The sequence below is a fragment of the Rana temporaria genome, chromosome 3, assembly GCF_905171775.1.
Source record: "Rana temporaria chromosome 3, aRanTem1.1, whole genome shotgun sequence".
Classification (NCBI taxonomy): domain Eukaryota; kingdom Metazoa; phylum Chordata; class Amphibia; order Anura; family Ranidae; genus Rana; species Rana temporaria.
Genome location: NC_053491.1, coordinates 58286531 through 58307935, shown reverse-complemented (window position 1 = coordinate 58307935; position 21405 = coordinate 58286531). Strand labels below are relative to the sequence as shown.

Sequence of the window (21405 nt, the reverse complement as noted above, 5' to 3'; positions counted from 1 at the left end):
TCGTTTTTAATTACATACAAAAAAAAAAGTCATTTTTCACATCGCAAAAAACGGTCGCATGTACGTAGCATAAGAAATAATGGTGTTTCCTTCATTTAAGGAGGTTAGTACAATTAAATGCCAAAATATACATACTTGATATTGCTTGGTTTTAGCAATACACTGCAGGATCTGGGTGGCCTCCAGATGTCCAGGCAAGTCTGCACCACTGAAGTCAGGAAACACACAGTTCTGATAAAAAAATGCCAAAGTTACTTTTGTAAGTATCATCAAAAACTCTGTTATGTTTCTTTTGAATATTTGTAGTAATCGCATCATGCCAACAATAATTTTTTTAAGTCCACATGAAAAATGCCCTTTACCATGAGCAGTGTTGCCGACCTCCCGCAGCATTTTTACTAATAAACATGGAAAGTTTACTGACAGAGCACATTTTTACTGACAACCTAAAAATGAATCGAGCTCCTATAAAAAAAACTAAGACAATCGATATGCAAACAATATAAACACAATGTGGAAACCCATAACAAGTAATTTGCCTGGTTTTCACTTAAAAATTCAACAGAGCATGACACATTATCAGCCCCTGATATTTACAGAGTTGTAAAAGAACACAGAGTGTCAGGACGCCCACTAGCACACAGCTCCTTTCTCTATCTGCAAAGTAGAGGGTGTCCTGACTTGCCTGCTCACCCCCCCCCCCCCCCAAGAGGCTTTCTCCACACCAGGGAGAAAGCCCTGCATTACTGTGTGGAGTACAGACAGAAGAACAGGAAGTGAGGATTTCTCAGAAGAAATAAGGACATTTAAAAGCAAAATGGAAGGATGAGGTAAGTGAAGGAGGACTGCACTAAGGTAAAGGAAGTTATTTAGGGGGAAAAAAATTACAACCCCTTTAAGCCTCTTACTATTTGTTTGTCATACAAAAAAAGTTAATACATATTGGGGGTCTATTTATAAAATATTCATTGGACGAATATCACAAGTATTCATGTAGGCTGCCACTCATTTTCTCAGTATTTTCTCAATTTATTTTTTTTAGCTTCTCCTCACTGCAGTTTCCTATGTCAAAAACATGTATGTGTGGCATAGTGAAAATCATTTTTTTTCACTAATCTTTAATAATTAGCATTACAAATTCAAGATTAGAGAGAAGAATAGCCACATTAACACAGAAGCTATGTAAGTCAACCTTCTTTTTGACTCTTTTGGTGACTTACCTCAACAAAGTTTTCTGTTCCATAATTAATTCTGGATAGTGCCTAAATAAATGGACAGAAATATATTACAGACAACTGAAAATGCTATAACCAATACAATGACACATTTACGTAATGGGTGCTCCAAGCTTTTTTTTAGACTTATACAATGAAAACGATTGGAGTGTTTTTAGAGTGCAGTTTCAGTGTGATGATAAGTTATGCTAGGAGGATGCCTTTAATTGCTAATTATGTAAACCATCCCCCAACTATTGCATGCAGAAGTATAGAAGCGTACTGTAGAAATTTATTATGAAAAAGGTTTGAGAAATATACTGCATAGCTATACCAACATAATGAAAACAAAAAAGGGGGGAAGACATATACACACCCTAAAGAGTTAACTACAAACTTATTAAATAGCTTAAAAGCAAAACAAATTATGAACACTAGGGACTAGATTCAGCAAGAATTTACGCCGGCGTATCTATAGATACGCCGCGTAAATTTGAAGCTGCGCCGGCGTATCTTTTTTCTGTATTCAGAAAGCAAGATACGCCGACATTACCCTAAGATCCGACTGGCGTAAGTCTCTTACACCGTTGTATCTTAGGGTGCATATTTACGCTGGCCGCTAGGTGGCGCTTCCTGTGTTTTCTGCGTCGAATATGCAAATGAACTAGATACGCCGATTCACAAACGTACGTACGCCCGCCGCAATTTTGTTACGTCGTTTACGTAAGGCTTTTTCGGCATAAGGTTGCTCCTGCTATTATGAGGCGCAGCCAATGTTAAGTATGGACGTTGTTCGCGCTTCGAATTTAGAATTTTTTACATCGTTTGCGTAAGTCGTTCGCGAATAGGGCTGGACGTAATTTACGTTCACGTCGAAAGCAATGATGATTTGCGGCGGAATTTCGAGCATGCGCACTGGGATTCTTTCACGAACGGAGCATGCGCCGTTCGTAAAAAATGTAAAATACGCGGGGGCATCTTTAATTTTAATAAAACACGCCCTCCTCATTTGAATTAGGCGCGCTTACGCCGGCCCCATTTACGCGACGCCACCGTAAGTTAGGAGGCAAGTGCTTTGTGAATACAGCACTTGCCTCTCTAACTTACGGCGGCCTAGCGTAAATACGATACGCTACGCCGCCATAAAAATGCGCGGATCTACGTGAGTCTATCCCTAAATTCCTATAGTTGGTAAAAAATGATACAATGATTCAATATTTCAGTTCATTGGGGTTACTCACTGATCCTGCTGCAAAATCGATCTGTTGGTGTATATCCAAATCATACAACTCTTTTGCAGGCTGTTTGTTCGTCTGTGATATTCTGGTTATATAGATTGATGCAATATTTCAGTGTGTCGTTGGTAGCTGGCAGGTTTCCAATAAAGGTAGAGTTCTCCAATCCAATTTCAAGTTATTTGTTTGGAGGTAGTAGTCCTCAATGTTTTTAGGAATTTTTATAAAGGAATTTTCAGGTGAATATCTCCAAATAGGGCATCCTATGCTCTGGTTGAATGTCCCTGAGCCAGTAGAAGGTTGTGTGAGGTAGGTAAAAGACGGGGTGCTTATCCCAACGTATGGAGTTTACATGTTTAGTTCCTGTGAAACCGGAACTTCGTCATATACACCAACAGATCGATTGTGCAGCAGGATCAGTGAGTAACCCCAATAAACTGAAATATTGAATCATTGTATCAATTTTTACCAACTATAGGAATTACCTGCACGCTGCAGGAGTCCTTTAAAGTGGTTATGCTGACTGAACCTACAATACTGCTATATAAATGGTGAATGAATATCTGAATATACTGGACTTTCAGAGCACAATATGGTGAATTAATATCGGTATAGATTGGATTGGCATAGTATAGTGTGGTCGTAAAATTTTTCTCCATATTTAAAATTGTTCCAGTTCTCTGAAATCTATCACGAAGGTATTTGGGGACTAATTACACCATTGAACATATACCCCTGTCTGGTAGGGTGTTTTTCTTTTTCCACTGATGGACAGCAATTTATTGCTTTTTCAAAATTTGAGATGTGATGGATCCCTACCTTTATTATAATTCCAGCATTTTGTTTGATATTGATCTGTGACATGGGTTTTCTGACGGATGGCCCATGTGATCACATATTAGTGCTCCTTTCCATTCCCGGACAGTGTCATTGCATTGCCTGTGGTTTCACAGGAACAGACAGTTCGGTGTTTAGGAAATTATTGCAGGGGTCCTGTGTTTAGGTGGCTTTGGTTATCATTAGGTATTTAGGGGGTGCGGCATACTGGGGAGGGGGTCTTCTATTGGTTTCCATGAGCAGTTTACCAGCCTTACCACAGTAACTTGTTTAAAAAGGAGACAGCCTTTGGGAGTTTTGGGCCATTAGGATATCCTGTATCAGGGGTTCCTTTATTGGTCGTAATATAGAGAATCAAGGGTCTTTGTGTTCAAATTTGTTTTGTATCGCTTTTAAGCTATTTAATAAATTTGTAGTTAACTCTTTAGATTGTGTATATGTCTTCCCCCCCGTTTTTGTTTTCATTATGTTGGTATTGCATATATTTTTTAAAAACACCCCCACCAATAATGCATTGGTGAGTACTACACACATAGACTAGGCGGGATTCCCATGTCTCTCCCATTTTTGTACATATACTGCAGAGCGTGGCACCACATCCAATTATATAAGCACAGAAAAAAGGAAAACATTTAAAACAGACTTTAAAGGCTTCCACTATAATCCCAATAGGAAAGAAAATGGTCAAAACGGGAAAACATAATAAAATATAAAAATGTATTAAATTGCATTTAAAACATATGATATAAAAAGAGTACATTGACATGTCTTTTTTGGTACACTGTCCCATATGTATATATGGGGAGGCTTAACATGGAAAACCACATATATGGCCCATAGAATGATATCACTGTAGTCCAAGAAGATCCCTTCTGACTGGAGGCCAAACTACCAGAATCACAGTATCAGCGCCAATGGTTCGCTATGCGTTTCGCCAGTAACTTCTTCAGGGAATCCTATTTTTACATGGCTAAAAGAGCATCCAGGGAACACAAGGCATCCAGTCCATGAAAAATTGCACCATAAAGGAAAAAGGGGGATAAAAGGAGGGGGAAGGGAAAGGTAAGGAGAAGGGGGAAGGGAAGGATAGACGATAGGGCAGCACAGTTTTGTAGTGGTTAGCACTTTCACCTAGCAGCAAAAGGGTCGCTGGTTCAAATCCCGACCATGACATCATCTGCCTGAAGTTTGCATGTTCTCCCTGTGCCTGTGTGGGTTTCCTCCCAACCTCTAAAAACATGCTGGTAGGTTAATCGGATCCTTTCCAAATGGGCCCAAGTGCGTCGGGACCTTTCAGGGTAAGACTGCGCTATATCAAGATACCTCTCAACTCAACTCAACAAGAAGAAAAGGAGTAGAAAACAAGGATGTACAACAGCCTACTGAAGGGCCTTGTCCATAGATGAAAGCTTGAAAGATTTACTAATAGGGCCCAACAATAGTAAACTGGTGTGTATAATAATCAAAAATTTCAAATGGACCCCCAAGAGTCAGCAGAGATTGTGGCCTGCCACAGTTTGTCCAGATAGCTTCCCTCTAAGGGGGATTTGAAAAACAGACAATGGGCCCTTTACAATAGGAGTCAGCCAAAAAGCCGGTCCTGCTCTGTCTCATACGTCCCACAGCGTGCAAGGCATACCAAGTAGGCTGTTGTACATCCTTTTGGGAGCCGGCTTTCTGCTCCTTTTACTCTCATCTATCCTTCCCTTTCTATTCCCCTGCTTTCCTCCCCCCTTTATATGATCCACGCTTCCATGTACCAATAGTATCTCCTGAAGAAGCTACTGGCAAAATGCGTAGTGATCCATTGGTGCTGATACTGTGATTATGGTAGTCAGAAGGGATCTTCTTGGACTGCAGTGATACCATTCTATGGACCATCAATGCGGTTTTCCATGTTCAGCCTCCCCATATCTACATATGGGACAGTGTACCAATAAGACATGTCTATGTACTCTTTTTTATTACACATTTTAAATATGATTTAATACATTTTGATATTTTATTATAACATAAGACCATTTTTCTTTCCTATTGGGATTATAGTGGCAACCTTTAAAATCAGTTTTCTATTTTTTCATTTTTTCTGAGCGCACTGTAGAAAGCATTTTGAGCAGGAATTTTAATTCACCATATCAAGGGATAAAGCCCTTGAAACATGCAGATTTGTAAATGCTCTGAAAGTTAATATAAATAAGGGAAGATACAGGTTCTGTTTTAGTATAATGTAAAAAAAATATTTTATAAGAGTGCGAAAAGTTGCCAACCTTTTCTGGCAAAATGAATCAAAATGATAATATTGAATATCTTTACAAGTACAATTATGGCCTGAATATGCACCCAATGTTGCATTTAACATTAAAAGCACTTATAATAGAAGACTTCATACTAAAAAAAAGAGGGCAGGTACACCAATTATTAAGACATTTAGACATTCCAGTCAAGCATTCCAATTAAGCTTTTCCCAGTGCATTTTCTGTAGTCAAAAAATAAGTAGGAAGGGGAGGCAAACAAACCTCTCCCCCTCACTCGCACTGCCGAAAAACCCCTCCCCCTGCAAAAGACAGATGGGAAGGCGGCCGTACCTACGAGGATCCAGGACAAGAGGTAGGGCTGCTGCTCTCCACTCAAGCCGAAAGAAGAGACGGGGCTTCCCCTTCCGGCCGAACAACCGTTGGTTCTCCTCCCGGCCAAACAGGAACAGGAAGTGGGTCCTGAGACCCAATTGGCCAGGAGTCCTAAGACTACCTGGTCAATCAGATCTTAGGACCCACTTTCTGATTGGCCGGGAGGAGAATCGGGTAGACAATACCGAATATTAATTTACCATTGTCACACAACTGGGTGGGCTCGGGTGCAGTGCCATCCTTTTTTTAAGTCAATTAAAGCCTCAGGCTCCAATCATGTTCTTCCAAAAAAAAACTGCCAAAATAATGCCAAAATTAAGTTAAGGTCAAGATAAGTTAAATGGACTCAAAATGTATACCATTTGTATGACACATGGATAGAAATTTGTCACCACATTTTGTTCACTTTATTAACCACATGCGCTCCGGAAGGTTTACCCCCTTCATGGTCAGGGCATTTTTTGCGATATGGCACTGGGTTACTTTAACTGACAATTGCAGAGTTGTGCAACACTGTACCCAAATCAAATTGATGTATTTTCTTTCCCACAAATAGAGCTTTCTTTTGGTTGTATTTTTTTATAACCCCTGCAGGTTTTTTTTTTTATAACTATAAACAAAAATAGCAACCAACTATTTTGAAAAAAAAAAACAATATTGTTTACTTTCTGCTATAGAACAAATCCAATAATTTTTTTTTTGAAAAAAATCAAATTTCTTCAGCAATTTAGGCCAATGTGTATTCTGCTACATGTTTTTGGTAAACACAAATCCCAATAAGTGTATATTGATTGGTTTGCAAGTTATAGCTTCTACAAACTATGGGATATATCTATGGAATATTTTTTTTACTAGTAATGGCGGTGATCAGTGACCTATAGCGGGACTGCAACATTGAGACGGACAAATTTGACACTAAGTGACACTTTTTTGCAGACCAGTGACTCTAATACAGGGATCAGTGCTAAAAATAACTATACTAATGACACTGTCAGGGTCGATCAAAGGGTTAAATGTTTTCCTAGGGAGTGGTTACTGTGTAGGGGGTGAGGGGGGGCTTTTACTGTGAGAAGGCAGAGATCTGTGTCCCTGCTTAGCAGAAACACAGGATCACTACCTTCCTTTCTCACAGGATGGCGATCTTCTTTGTTTACAGACCGCCGTTCTGCTTCTCTCGGGAACGATCAGCGGGTCCCGATGGACACTGGTTGCCCCAGACCCGCTGATTGGCTTCTGCTGTGTCCAATCTCAGTGGAAGCAAGTTGCCAGTGCGCACATGGAAGTGCAGAATCACGAATAGGTACATGATTCTTCACAGGAGAGCCGCCTTATATATACTGTATATATACAGTATATGTTTAGAAAGCAGTTAATCAGTTATTCCAAACAAATGAAAACACCCAGGGGCAGATCCACAAAGAGTACTGATACGCAGGCGTAATTTCAAATTTCCCGCGTCGTATCTTTGTTTTGAATCCTCAAAACAAGATACGACGGCATCTGGGTTAGATCCGACAGACGTACGTCTTCGTACGCCTTTTGATCTTAGTTGCAATTCTTCGGCGTCCGCTGGGTGGCGTTCCCGTAGTTTTCCGCGTCGAGTATGCAAATTAGCTATTTCCGACGATCCACGATCGTACGAGCGGGCGTCGCATTTTTTTACGTCGTCTCTAGTCGGCTTTTTTCGGCGTATAGTTAAAGCTGCTATTTGGTGGCGTACTCAATGTTAAGTATGGCCGTCGTTCCCGCGTATAATTTAAAAAATGCTATTTTGTTTGCGCAAGTCGTCCGTGAATCGGGCTGGACGTAATTTACGTCCACGTCAAAAAAATGACGTCCTTGCGACGTCATTTAGCGCAATGCACGGCGGGAAATTTAGGAACGTAGCATGCGCAGTTCGTTCGGCGCGGGGACGCGCTTCATTTAAATGAAACATGCCCCCTACTCGCCGATTTGAATTACGAACCGTTACGCCGCGAGAGATAGACTACACCGCCGTAACTTACGGCGCAAATTCTTTCTGGATTCGAAGCAACAAAAAGTAAGTTACAGCGGCGTAGCGTATCTCACATACGTTGCGCCCATCTAATTCTACGTGAATCTGCCCCCCAGTTTACTATAATCTGGATTTTATGTAATCCACTGCATACATATTTTACACATCTCTGAAATGTGTTGTAGGTCTGCCTTATGAAACACATGATTAATACACAAAATTAGGGATGCCTGTCTTTACACGCACATGAATTTTAATAGCATCCCAGTCTTAGTCCATAGGGTTCATATTGAGTTGGCCCACCCTTTGCAGTAATAACAGCTTCAACTCTTCTGGGAAGGCTGTCCACAAGGTTTAGGAGTGTGTCTTTGGAAATGTTTGACCATTATTCCAGAAGTGATGTGGAGGCCTGGCTTGCAGTCTCCACTCTAATTCATCCCAAAAGGTGTTCTATCAGCTTGAGGTCAGGACTCTGTGCAGGTCAGTCAAGTTCCTCCCCAAACTTGCTCATCCATGTCTTTATGGACCTTGCTTTGTGCACTGGTCCAAATCATTTGGTGGAGGGTGGATTATGGTGTGGGGTTGTTTTTCAGGGTTTGGGCTTGGCCCCTTAGACCCCTTTCACACTAAGGAGTTTTCCAGGCGGTACAGCGCTAAAAATAGCGCTACTATACCGCCTGAAAAACTCATGCACTGAGGGCTTTCACACTGATGCGCTGGCGGGAGACAAAAAAATCTCCTGTCAGCAGCATCTTTGGAGCGGTGAGAGGAGCGGCGTGTATACCGCTCCTTCACCGCTCCTTTCAATTTAAAACAATAGGAACCGCAGCAATACCGCCCGCAATGCGCCTCTGCAGAGGCGCATTGCGGGCAGTTTTAACCCTTTATCGGCCGCTAGCGGGGGTTAATACCGCCCCGCAAGCGGCCGAATCCCGCGGCAAATCCGACGGTATAGCGCCAATATTTTTAGCAGCGCTATACCGCCACCGCGGCTCCCGCCCCAGTCTGAAAGGGGCCTTAGTTTCAGTGAAGGGAACTCTTAAGGTGTCGCTCATTAGTGACGTCAGCGGCACACGAGTGTTTTTTTTTTCTGCTATCAAAGAACTTTAATAATAGTCTTGTCCACTGATGGCAGGCGTGTAATGATTACTATTTAACCACTTAAGGACTGGCTCATGTACATATACGTCAGCAGAATGGCACAGGCAGGCACATCAACGTATATATACGTGCCCTGCTTGACGTGGGTCGGGGGCCCGATCGGGACCACCCCGGTACATGCGGTGGTCCCCGTGGCTTCAGGAGCGATCCGGGACGACGGCTCGGCTATTCGTTTATAGCCGCTCTGTCGCGATCGCTCCCCGGAGCTGAAGAACGGGGAGAGCCGTGTGTAAACACGGCTTCCCCGTGCTTCACTGTGTTGGCGCATCGATCGCGTCATCCTATTTATAGGGAAGACACGATCGATGACGTCATTCCTACAGCCACACCCCCCTACACTAGTAAACACATACACAGTGATCCCTAAATGTTACAGCGCCCCCTGTGTTTAACTCCCAAACTGCAACTGTCATTTTCACAATAAAGAATGCAATTTAAATGCATTTTTTGCTGTGAAAATGACAATTGTCCCAAAAATGTGTCAAAATTGTCCGAAGTGTCCGCCATAATGTCGCAGTCACGAAAAAAAATCGCTGATCGCCGCCATTAGTAGTAAAAAAAAATAAAAAAATAAAAATGCAAAAAAACTATCCCCTATTTTGTAAACACTATAAATTTTGCGCAAACCAACCGATAAACGATTATTGCGATTTTTTTTTACCAAAAATAGGTAGAAGAATACGTATCGGCCTAAACTGAGGGAAAAAAAATGTTATATATGTTTTTGGGGGATATTTATTATAGCAAAAAGTAAAAAATATTGCATTTTTTTCAAAATTGTCGCTCTATTTTTGTTTATAGCGCAAAAAATAAAAACCGCAGAAGTGATCAAATACCACCAAAAGAAAGCTCTATTTGTGGGGAAAAAAAGACGCCAATTTTGTTTGGGAGCCACGTCGCACGACCGCGCAATTGTCTGTTAAAGCGACGCAGTCCCGAACTGTAAAAACCCCTTGGGTCTTTAGGCAGCATTTTGGTCCGGGGCTTAAGTGGTTAACATCAGTTTGAATGCGATTAATTCTGAACACAGCTACGTCTTTAAAGAGGAAGTAAACCCTGGTGGGTTTTTCTTCTTTTTTTCTTCTAAAGGCATAATGTGCTTGTATGCATCGCATACTAGCACATTATGTGACATTTACCTGCAAATAAAGCCCACGTCGTCCCCGCTGCAAGCTGCATCCATCTTTGCCCGTCTTCCTTCCCGAGACCACGGACGCCGGCTGTGTAACTGGCCGGAGCCGCGTGACAATACTCCCACCAGTCACAGCACACGCTTCTGAAGAAATGGCAAGGGCAGCTGGTTCCTTCAAAGCGCATGTGTTGATATCCTCATCAGTGCAGTATACAGTAAATATCTCCTAAACGGCGCATGTTTAGGAGATATTTACAGTACCTATAGGTAAGCCTTATTCTAGGTTTACCTATAGGTACAACTTACACAGGGAGGTTTACAACCTGTTTAATTATAAGAGTGTGTGTACACTTTTACAACTACATTATTTTATTTAAAACATTTTTTATTTTTCCATAAAACAAAATTTTCAGTTTGTTTTTAATTGAATTGCACAGTTTATAGGTCACACTAAGCCTTGGTTCACACTGATGCGTTTTGACATGCGATTTGACATGTCAAATCGCATGTCAAATCTGCGGCATTTGCCAGCAATGGTATTGTTCTAATCGGTGTGACGCCGCATCTGCGGCGCTGCACCATTTCCAAATAGCGGTTTCTGTACTACTTTTTGCGATTTCGGCATGCGATTTACATTGACATCTGTGCAGAAACTGCATAGGTGTCTCTGTAATCGCGGACGAAATCGGGACTGACATGCGGGAGTGAAATCGTGCGAGTTCAGCTAAAAATCACACGGCTTCATTCCCACAACCCAGTGTGAACCTAGGCTAAAAGTGTAAAAAATTCTGAAGTTATTAAGCTTGGTGTGATTTTTTTTGCAACTCAAAAACCTGGCATTTTTACGTTTACTTTCTACTGTAAGTACTAACACCTATATTCATTAAACTTTCTGCACATTAAAGAAAGTAAGTGAGTGGATGTATAAATACATTTCCTCCATTACAAGCAGGGACACAAAAGAGTTGGCAAATTACCATATTATATAAAAAAGAAGTGGAGTCATCAAATGCAGTAATAACTGAATAAAAAACTCAAAATTGTCCTCATATATATTTTGGGGCTTATTTTTCCATTTTGATTAACTGTTAAGAATGGACACTTATTTTATGGGACAATTAGAGACATATACATAAGCATGAGACACTAGCCATGTTTACCATGTTATCTCAATTTCCTAGATTTTTTTTTTTTGTGTTCTGCCCACAAAAATAGTGGCAATTCTTTTCATTTAGCATTTGACAAACTCAGAAAACACACTTTCAAAGGCAAGTTATAAACACACATGTCCCTTTACACAAAGGTAAGGATTATAGATGAGGCTTAGGGGCTTAGGCTGCCATACATTTAAGAAAATGATCAATCACACAGGCAAGTGCTAACCGCCTTAAGTGCGTGCTCTTGGCTACGTTATGCATATTAAGTTGACATGAGGAAACAACAGCACTTTTTTAATCTATCCATTTAAATATTCCAACAACAGGTGGCTGGAGAATGCAGAGGCCACACATACAGACATAAGATTGTCACCCGATTGTGCCGCAAAATACTGTCATCTTGTGTATGAGTATCTGGGTTAAACGGCACATACGGAGACAAATTCTCATACAAAGAGGGGATTTATGACATAAATATCAGACAATAACAACAGAAAATAAATACAGCATAAAGTTTACAGATGTGCAGATCCAAATGGTATATCATTCAAAGGGGAAGAACGCACCATTTTTACATACCAAGTATGCAGTAAGTGGTTAGCACTTCTGCCTAGCAGCACTAGGGTTGTCCTTTTCGAATCCCAACCATGGCACTACCTGCACAGAGTTTGCATGTTCTCCCTGTGCCTGCGTGGGTTTTCTTCAGATACACTTGTTTCCCTCTAAGGGCGCGTACACACGGTCGGTCCATCCGATGAGAATGGTCCGAAAGACCCTTTTCATCGGTTAACCCGATGAAGTAGACTGATGGTCTGATGTGCCTACACACCATCAGTTCAGAAACCGATCGAGTCCAACGCAGTGATGCAAAACACAACGACGTACAGAGAAAAATAAAGTTCGATGCTTCCAAGTATGCGTCGACTTGATTCTGAGCATGCGCGGGTTTTGAACCAATGCTTTTACGTACTAGTAACCATCGGTTTTGACCTATCGGTTAGGCGTCCATCGGGTGAATTTTAAAGCAAGTTCTAAATTTTTGGACCGAAGGATAGCTGACCGATGGGGCCCACACACGGTCGGTTTGGACCGATGAAACTGAACTTCAGTCCGTTTTCATCGGTTTTGTCCGATCGTGTGTACAGGGCCTAACACTCCAAAGACATGCTGGTAGGTTACTTAGCTCCTGTTTAAATTTTCCCGAGTATGTGTATATATGAATGTGAGTTAGGGACCGTAGATTGTAAGTTCTTGAGGACAGGGACTGATATGAATGTATATTATATATGTAAATTGGCAGTGCTATATAAAGTACCTGTAATAAATAAATAAATAAATAAATGTACCTCAATTTTATCTTGTGCTTTTTGAGACAGTTCATGAAACTCAACTTCAGTAACAAAGGCTAAAGGAGAAAAGTGTAAAGGGTAAAATGAATCAGAAAAAACATTATTTACAACTGTGAGATTTAAACCACAGTATATTTATTGTCAAAAAAAAACAAATACAGTGGGTATAGAAAAGAATCACCCCCCTTTAAAATAATAATGTTTCTTTGCAGACTGAATTGAAGACAGACATAGTTTCTGCTTTATTCATCTGTATTTACTAATGCAACTTATAACATCCACGTAAAAGATATAACACCAACATGTCATGAAATAAAACAATTCGAAAATAGAATCACTGAATTGGAAAAAGGATCACCCCCCTTATGTCAGTATTTTGTTGAACCACCTTTTGCTTTAATAACAGCCTTTAGTCTGTTGAGATATGTCTCTACTAACTTTTCACATCTAGACTTCTGAAACATTTGCCCGCTCTTCTTTACAGAACTGCTCAAGTTCAGTTAAATTTGATGGTGACCATTTGTGGACTGCAGTCTTTAAGTCATTCAACATAGGGGTTTAAGTCTGGGCTCTGACTAAGCCATGAAAGGACATTCACCCTTTTCTCCTTTAACCACTATGTGGTAATTTTTGCTGTGTGCTTTGGGTTATTGTCATGTTAGAAGATAAACCTTCTTTCCCAATGACAACTTTTTGGCAGAGGGCAGCAGATTTTCCTCAAAAATTTGATGGTATTTTACTCCATCCATTCTTCTTCTATCCTGATAAGTACTTCAGTCCGTGCTGGAGAAAAACACTTCAATAACAGGATATTATCACCTCCATGCTTTACAGTAGTAATGGAGTTATTTGGATAGTGAGCCGTATTGGATTTCCGCCAGACATATTATTTGGTGTTGAGGCCAATTAATAACATTGTAGTCTCAAATAAATTCAGTTCCTCTAATCTGTCCTCATAGCTGAGCTTCTCCATGCCTCTTATCAGTTTGGTTGCCCTTCTCTGAACTTTCTCCAGTTCCCCGATATCCTTTTTGTGAACTGGTGCCCAAAACTGAACTGCATAGTCCAGGTCTCACTAATGATTTGTACAGGGGCAAAACAGGGGCAAAATTCTCTCTCTCTCTCTGTTTTGGAAACCACAGCTTGGCATTGCATGCTATTATTAAAGTGGTTGTTAAGCCACTATGTGACTCCCAGCTCTCTCCTCTCCCCGTCTGACAGCTCCAGCAGGCGGGGCCGAGAACTCCCACAGACGTCAGCCAGGGAGGCAGAGAGGAGGAGTGAGCCTGGAGTCATGTGAGTGACGGGAGGCACTGTTAAATCAGGTAGAAATCAGCTTAGCATAAAAGCAAAGGCACTAGCATACAGGTTGTTATTTATCAATGTAGTTTTGTAGCAGCGGGGAGGGTAGTAGAGCGCAGTGTTGGCAACCATCCGTAAATTTACGGGCAGCGCGTAAATTTAACACCCTTTCCGGGGTGCCTGTTAAAGTCCATTCGGGCTGTGTCATCTATGCCGGCCGGCGCTATTTTTGAATAGACAATTGGGAGTCGGGACACTATGGCGGTCGCTGGTCGGTGGCACGTGCAGTGCACTCGCCATAGGCAGGGGCAGGGGTAAGGAGAAGGAGGAGAGTAAAACTGTGGGGGGGTATCAAAGTGAGAGGAGGACATCGCTGGGAGCCCGGAGGGTGAAGCTGTGGCATGCAGGGGAGGGACAAAGACTGATGTGCTCTGTCCATATTACTTCTCCACATCATCAGTATGCTGTGTCATCCTCCTGTGCCCCTTTCACCTTTCCACAGGTCAGGGCAGCATTGTGCTGCCCTGACCTGTGGAGAGGTGAAAGGGACACAGGAGGAGAAAACAGCATACTGATGATGTGGAGAAGTAATATAAGGGTGGACAGAGGAGGAGGCAACTGTGAGGGGGTGAGGAGGACACTATCATATTCGCAGCCTCTGTCCACCTCCTGCAGTATGTCCGCAGCCTCTGTCCACCTCCTGCAGTATGTCCACAGCCTCTATCCACCTCCTGCAGTATGCCCGCAGCCTCTCTCCACCTCCTGCAGTATGCCCGCAGCCTCTGTCCACCTCCTGCAGTATGTCCACAGCCTCTGTCCACCTCCTGCAGTATGTCCACAGCCTCTTTCCACCTCCTGCAGTATGTCTGCAGCCTCTTTGCACCTCCTGCAGTATGTCCGTAGCCTCTGTCTACCTCCTGTAGTATGTCCGCAGCCTCTGACCATCTCTTGTCTTTTATCATGTCTGCAGTCTCTGAGGGGGATGGTAGAAAGGAGTCAAGAGTGGGAGCGCTGCTGGGATGGGGGTCATGGGAAGAGACAGAGATGTGTGGACTGTGGAGAGGAGACTATACAATAAAACCAGAGCCGCCAAGCTGGAGCCATCTGACTGAGCCATGCACGGTGCACCTGAGAAGAGGTCAGTAACAGTGCCGCCAGGCCAGTCTGAGGGGGCACTGATATAAAGGTTTCCCCCTTATATTAGTAACCCCCGCTTACCTTAGTGTATTCACTCTGCGGAATGTGGTCTCTTTTCACCAGAGCCCCCCTCCACATCAGAGTTCCCCCTTACATCATGATCTGCACCTTTCCCCTTTACATATGAGTTCCCTTGCACTTTAAGGGGGCATCCTGCAGACTCTGTTGTAAGAGGGAAATCTGTGCTGGCTGTGTTATAGTAACCTAACCTTCATGTAAATTGAGAAATATGTTTTTTTACTTTTGATTCACTTAAACACATTGCTAATAGCATTAGTTATGTGTTTATAATTCAAATATTGATATTTGCACTGTTTAGCACTAAAAACAGTAATTGTATGTACTTTTTTGCAGTGCCAGTAAAAAATGTTGATCTGCCAGTAAATTTTATGCTTTTTTGCCAGTAAAAAATTGGTACCGTTTGTAAATTGTCATTCTGCCAGTAAATTTCACTTCGGGGGGGGGGGAAAGGAAACACTGGTAGAGCGGCGCTAGTGAGTTCTGACAGGCAGGGAGGGGAGGGGGGAGGCGGACAGAGGGAGGTAAGAACTCATCTATGTGGTCTTCTATGACCTTTCACATGGTGCAGTATGGGTACGGCCATACCTGGCTGAGATGGAGAATGCAGAGAAGCATGAATGAAGTATCGATCAGGCACAGCCCCCCCCCACACATCTTATATTTCTACTTGTTCTGTTACTTGAACAATTCTTTGCAGTGTCCAAAGTTGTACATTTACCGTGTCAATTATGAAAATCATACAGATAATGTAGTATGTGATTCATGGAGTAGTGATACAGTATATCTCATGAATACATTGTTTATTTCCCCAGAATTGGTAATACATAAGGTTCACTATATTTTTCTTATGATATAATAAACAATGATTTTTTAACAATTCTGCATACTTAAAAAAAATATTATTATTATTATTAAGAATTCACTGATTTAACAAGAACATTAGGTTCTTCTGCAGTTTTACTCTATTTACATATGATCACAGTAAGATTGGAAAACTAGATGTCAGTGAAAAGCAAAACCAGCATTCTACTTACCCCTATTTACTGAACAAAGATGATCTTCTGAAGTTGGTAAATATATTATCTGGGAAGAATAACTATCCAAAAAAGTCAAGTCTTTTGCAATTTCTGCTTCGAAATCTTCAAATACATTACTATTAAAGGGTACTTTCCTTAAAAATTCTTCATTAATCATTTCAAGTGAAAAGTTATTAGCAGAGAATAAATCTCCAGGTAGATTTTCTTCTAGAAAAGGATTTTCTGGCCAGTTTTTCTGTTCAGCAATAAAAAATGATTACCATTAGATTCAAATACTTCAGTTTACATTTTATAACGTTTTTATTATGAATTTTGAATTCAAACAGAATATTACTTATGGATACAATCTAATAATGTTAAAGGCTATGAACGATGACAAAAACCCATGCAAATTTTACATATGTATACTCTAGCTCTATATTTAATAGTTACAAAATGTAGATAAACAAAACAAAAAAAAGTATCTATTCATGAATAACAAAGCTGAAAAAAGAAAACAGGAGCAATAGAAGAGTTGTTAGAAAAGAGCGAAATAAAGAGACAGGTTGCAGTAAATCCAGCAAGGTTCACTGGAAATTCGCAATGTACTTCAATGTCTAACTCCATTCACTATTTACTCAGGTAATGGTTAAATGGTTCAAAGAATCAATTTTCAGTTCACCACTGGTACTGGCAAAGCATGCAGTGGTCCTCCAACAAGCTGTCTGCGCTCTCCTAAAGACATACCATTATTATGGTGAAAGAAACTTTCAGAAGTAGAATGCGCCACAGATAGGCAGATAGACCCATTTTAGGTCTATCTGTGCCAGCTGTGCAAATCTCTACTTCAGAGTGAAACAGAAGCTAGTGCAAGTCTGCACCTGATTAACAAAGATTAACAAAGGGAAGACGAATTTCCATCTAAAGAACTGCCACAGATATCGCAAGGTGCAACTTTTTCATCCCTCTCTCTGCCCATGTTTACACTGCATGAGCAGAGCGTGCACAGTATTAACACCTTCATCCTCCCTCCGTTCTGAGCTGAGTGTCGGTCAGGAATGTCTGTGAGATCAGAGGATGCAGCTCCATTCTCTATTCTGTGTGCTCTGCCTGTCACAGGCAGGATGGATCGCTCCTAATTAACAAAGCGGCTTGCGCACATTATATTAATTAGGAGCAGCATCTGCTCCATGTTCTACGTTTAGACCCCTTTCAGACTGGGGAGCTTTTCAGGCATTTTAGCGCTAAAAATGGTGCCTGAAAAGCGCCTCTAATGCCTCCCCATTGTGAAAGCCCGAGTGCTTTCACACTGGAGCGGTGCGCTTGCAGGACGGGAAAAAAAGTCCTGCAAGCAGAATCTTTGAGGCAGTGTATATACCACTCCTAAACCACCCCTGCCATTGAAATCAATGGGCAGCTCTGCCGAAGCACCTTGAAAAGCACTTCGGTAGCGGCACTTTTCGGGCACTTTAAACTCTTTCCTCAGCCGCTAGCGGGGGTTAAAAGTGTGCCACTATAACAGTGGTAAAGCTAAGGCCCCAGTGGGAAAGTAGCCTTATAAGAGTTGTGCAAGCACAAGCTTACACAACACTTTGTTAATTTGTCCTCCCATTTAGACATGTCATAACGTATGGACACCCCATGGAAATTGTTGACTTTTTTCAACATATTTGAATAAGCAAACTTTAGATCTTCATTCAAAGAGTGCCAGGTGATATACTTAACCAAATGACATTAAGCCCTTGTTCACACTGAGGGTGGGTTTGAAATTGTGTGAGTTAGCGTGATTTCAACCCGGCAATTCAGTCCGAATTAGGGGACAATTTGACAGATATCTGTGCGGGTTCATGAAATCACCCCCATGACCCAAGTCATCAAACGTAGTGCAGAATTGTTGTCACACTGATTCGGATGGCATCATTGCTGGCAATCGCATGTCGAATTACATGCCAAATTGGCCCAATGTGAACGTGGGCATAAAATTCATATTGTATTTATTTTCAAAATCTGAAATTAATGAACTTGCAGATCTCCTTTTAACATCCAAGCAGGAACATCTGTCAAGTTTGAGAACCGATTACCTAGCTCATTGATCAAACTCTGATCAACCCTCAGACATTAATTGCAAGTATTCTACTTCCCCAAGTCTACCTTACTTCTTTGTGGCGGTGTATTGTCGTAATCTTTTCGCAACATCTTTTTTCCGTAAATGTTTTATTTGCACCAATTTTGCCCTTTTCAAAATAAATCCTTATGTTGAAAAGTGTTAAACTTGTCGCTAAAGCTCTTAATGCAAGCTATAAACAAATGTCAGTGGTGGCAGTTAAAGGGTTAATTACGCAATTAGCCCAGTGACAATCACTCTCAGGCTGCTGGCACCTAGATTGTGGTCCCGCAAGCTGGAAAATATTTGTGCTGGGCACAGCTGAGAGTGGCATTGTTACGTAATTGACTTCTAGTGTGAGGTTGCCCGTCCTTCATCGCGGAGAGCAGAAATCTGACACCCACGTTCATCACATATTGTCACTGGGCTAATTTTTTCAGATGGAAAAAAATAAGCTCACAGGCAAACTCATTAAATTAGAAACAGGTGTTCCAGATTAGGTGACAATGATTAAAATGTCCATAGGGAGTATTCAGGTGGAGCCTGTCTTATCTAAACCCCAGAAATCTAGGGTCCAGTGTTCTGTTTACTATAGACATATATGCTGTCATCATGCCAAGATCAAAAGAGTGCTCTCAGACCCTCATAAAGAAGTCTGATTTAAAAATCACCAAATAGTTTAAATACATCATTCTGATGTTAGGAAGATAATTAACAAGCAGTGTATATTTAATTTAAATTTGGCTAATTTGTTCCGGAATGTCTAGCCTAGCAAGTTTAAAACCCAATAGCTGACCAAATGACCTTATCCAAAAACTCTAAAATTGAATTGCATTTCTAATTTACTCTACATATGAGTTGTGTCAGAAATGTCCAAAGATTAAAGTTTAATCAAAAAAAGCTTTTTCAACATAATGATTTGAAGCACACTAGGAAATCCACTAAGGAATGGTTCAAAAAGATTAAATGGTTATACATTTGCCTAGTGACAGCCCTGATCTGAATCCAGTTGAAATGTTATGTGTAAATTTTAAACAAGAAACTCTAACCAAGAAAACCCCCACACACTGCGACTGAAGAAATTTGGCAAAGAGGAGTGGCCCGGAATTTCACCAAGATAATGTCAGAGACCAGTGGGCAGTTATTGCAAATGATTACTAGAAGTACATATTTTCCAAAAAGTGCAATACCATCTTTTGAGGCTAAGGCCTCGTACACACGGCCGAGGAACTCGACGTGCCAAACACATCGAGTTCCTCGGCCAGTTCAGCACTGAAGCCGCCGAGGAGCTCGGCGGGGCGAGAGCTCCCATAGAACAACGAGGAAATAGAGAACATGTTCTCTATTTCCTCGCCGAGGTCCTCGTCGGCTTCCTCGGCCGAAAGTGTACACACGGCCGGGTTTCTCGGCAGAATTCAGCCAGAAACTCGGTCGGAAGCTGAATTCTGCCGAGGAAACTGGTCGTGTGTACGGGGCCTTAGAGTGTACTTTAATTTTCCACAGTACACCATTGTATCTATTGTTCTTTTTGTTAAATGATTGATCGAAAAGGCAAAAGTTTATTTTTTTTTATATACAAGTATACCACCTTCATCTGTAGAAACTGCTTGGAACTGCTTGAATTAACATCTAACATTGGCCTGTTCAAATATGTTAAAAATGTCATCAATTTCCTTTTGTGGTGTTCTTACTTTTTTACACAAGCCCTGTATAAAATCACTGCCTAATAATAAAGTACAGTGAGGGGAAAAAGGTATTTGATCCCCTGCTTATTTTGTATGTTTGCCCACTGACAAAGAAATGATCAGTCTATAATTTTAATGGTAGGTTTATTTTAACAGTAAGAGACAGAATAAGAACAAAAATATCCAGAAAATGCATTTCAAAAAAGTATTTGACTCATTCGCAAAACATGACTTGGTACTTGGTGGCAAAACCCTTGTTGGCAATCACAGAGGTCAGATGTTTCTTGAAGTTGGCCACCAGGTTTTCACACATCTCAGAAGGAATGTTAGCCCTCTCCTATTTGCAGATCCTCTCCAAGTCATTTAGGTTTTGAGGCTGATGTTTGGTAACTCGAACCTTCAGCTCCCTCCACATATTTCCTATGGGATGGTCTGGAGACTAATAAGGCCATTCCAGGACCTTAATGTTATCAATTATCTAATTTAGATGGGAGCCCCAGTCACCTGCCAGTTGAACATACATTCATCTGTGATACATGTTTATTGCTCTTGGTTTTCCCACTGGCCCTACCTCAGTTCCCGGTTGCAGACAACCCTAGCGAATCGTGCGTTCCTGGTCGCACATCCTCACATGCTGTGAATGAGTACGTTTTTCGGAGATGGCCTTTTTTCCATCTCTTATTGCTTCCCATTATTTGGGTGTTATGCTAAAACTTACATATTATACTTGTGTCCTTCTGCAGATCTTACCCTACTACGCATCCGCCCCTGAAGATTGGCTATAATGCCATGAAAGGCATCTCGGGCTTACACAGATGCTACATGTTTCAGTTTTAGGACCTACCTTGGGTTTAATGATTCTATATTTTTAAATAATGCAATGTACAAGTTGTTATACAATGTTTATTGTTTTTGCATCATATTTTTTATATGCACTGTCATGTATGTTTACTATTATGTATACATTTGAAATCGCATGCTCTATGTGTTTTAGACAAATAAACGCATCTATATTATACTGTCTTATCTTTGACTTCTCTCATGCATACCTCATTTAAAGTCCCAAACCCCTCTTATTTTCTACATATAACAGGGATGGAGATATATGTTAACATTAGTGCTGTCAGTTAAACGCGTTATTAACGGCGTTAACGCAAACCCACGTTAACGCTGTCAATTTTTTTATCGCGCGATTAACGAGGCGGCGTTCGGGGGTTATACCGGGATGATGCCTGCAGCCGCAGGCATCATCCCGGTACCGTTGTTTAGAGCGGGCGATCGGCTATCCAAACAGAACAACCGATGCGGCTAAAAGCCGCTCGGTTGTTATGCCGGAGGAGCGGGAGGGGACATCCCCCCCCTCCCGCCGCCT

At 41.4% G+C, this 21405-nt stretch overlaps 1 protein-coding gene across 2 annotated transcripts in view; it reads right to left on the bottom strand.

Annotated features, from left to right (window-relative positions):
* The window catches only part of FAM227B (family with sequence similarity 227 member B), a 521136-nt gene that overhangs the window by 415364 nt on the left and 84367 nt on the right, over positions 1-21405 (bottom strand). For both annotated transcript variants that reach the window (XM_040342629.1, XM_040342628.1), the window contains exons 3-6: positions 16263-16500; positions 12706-12764; positions 1221-1262; positions 136-231 (exon numbers count right to left, since the gene is read on the bottom strand). In XM_040342629.1, coding sequence (XP_040198563.1) covers positions 136-231; positions 1221-1262; positions 12706-12764; positions 16263-16500 — 435 coding nt within the window. The remainder of the gene's footprint in view (positions 1-135; positions 232-1220; positions 1263-12705; positions 12765-16262; positions 16501-21405) is intronic.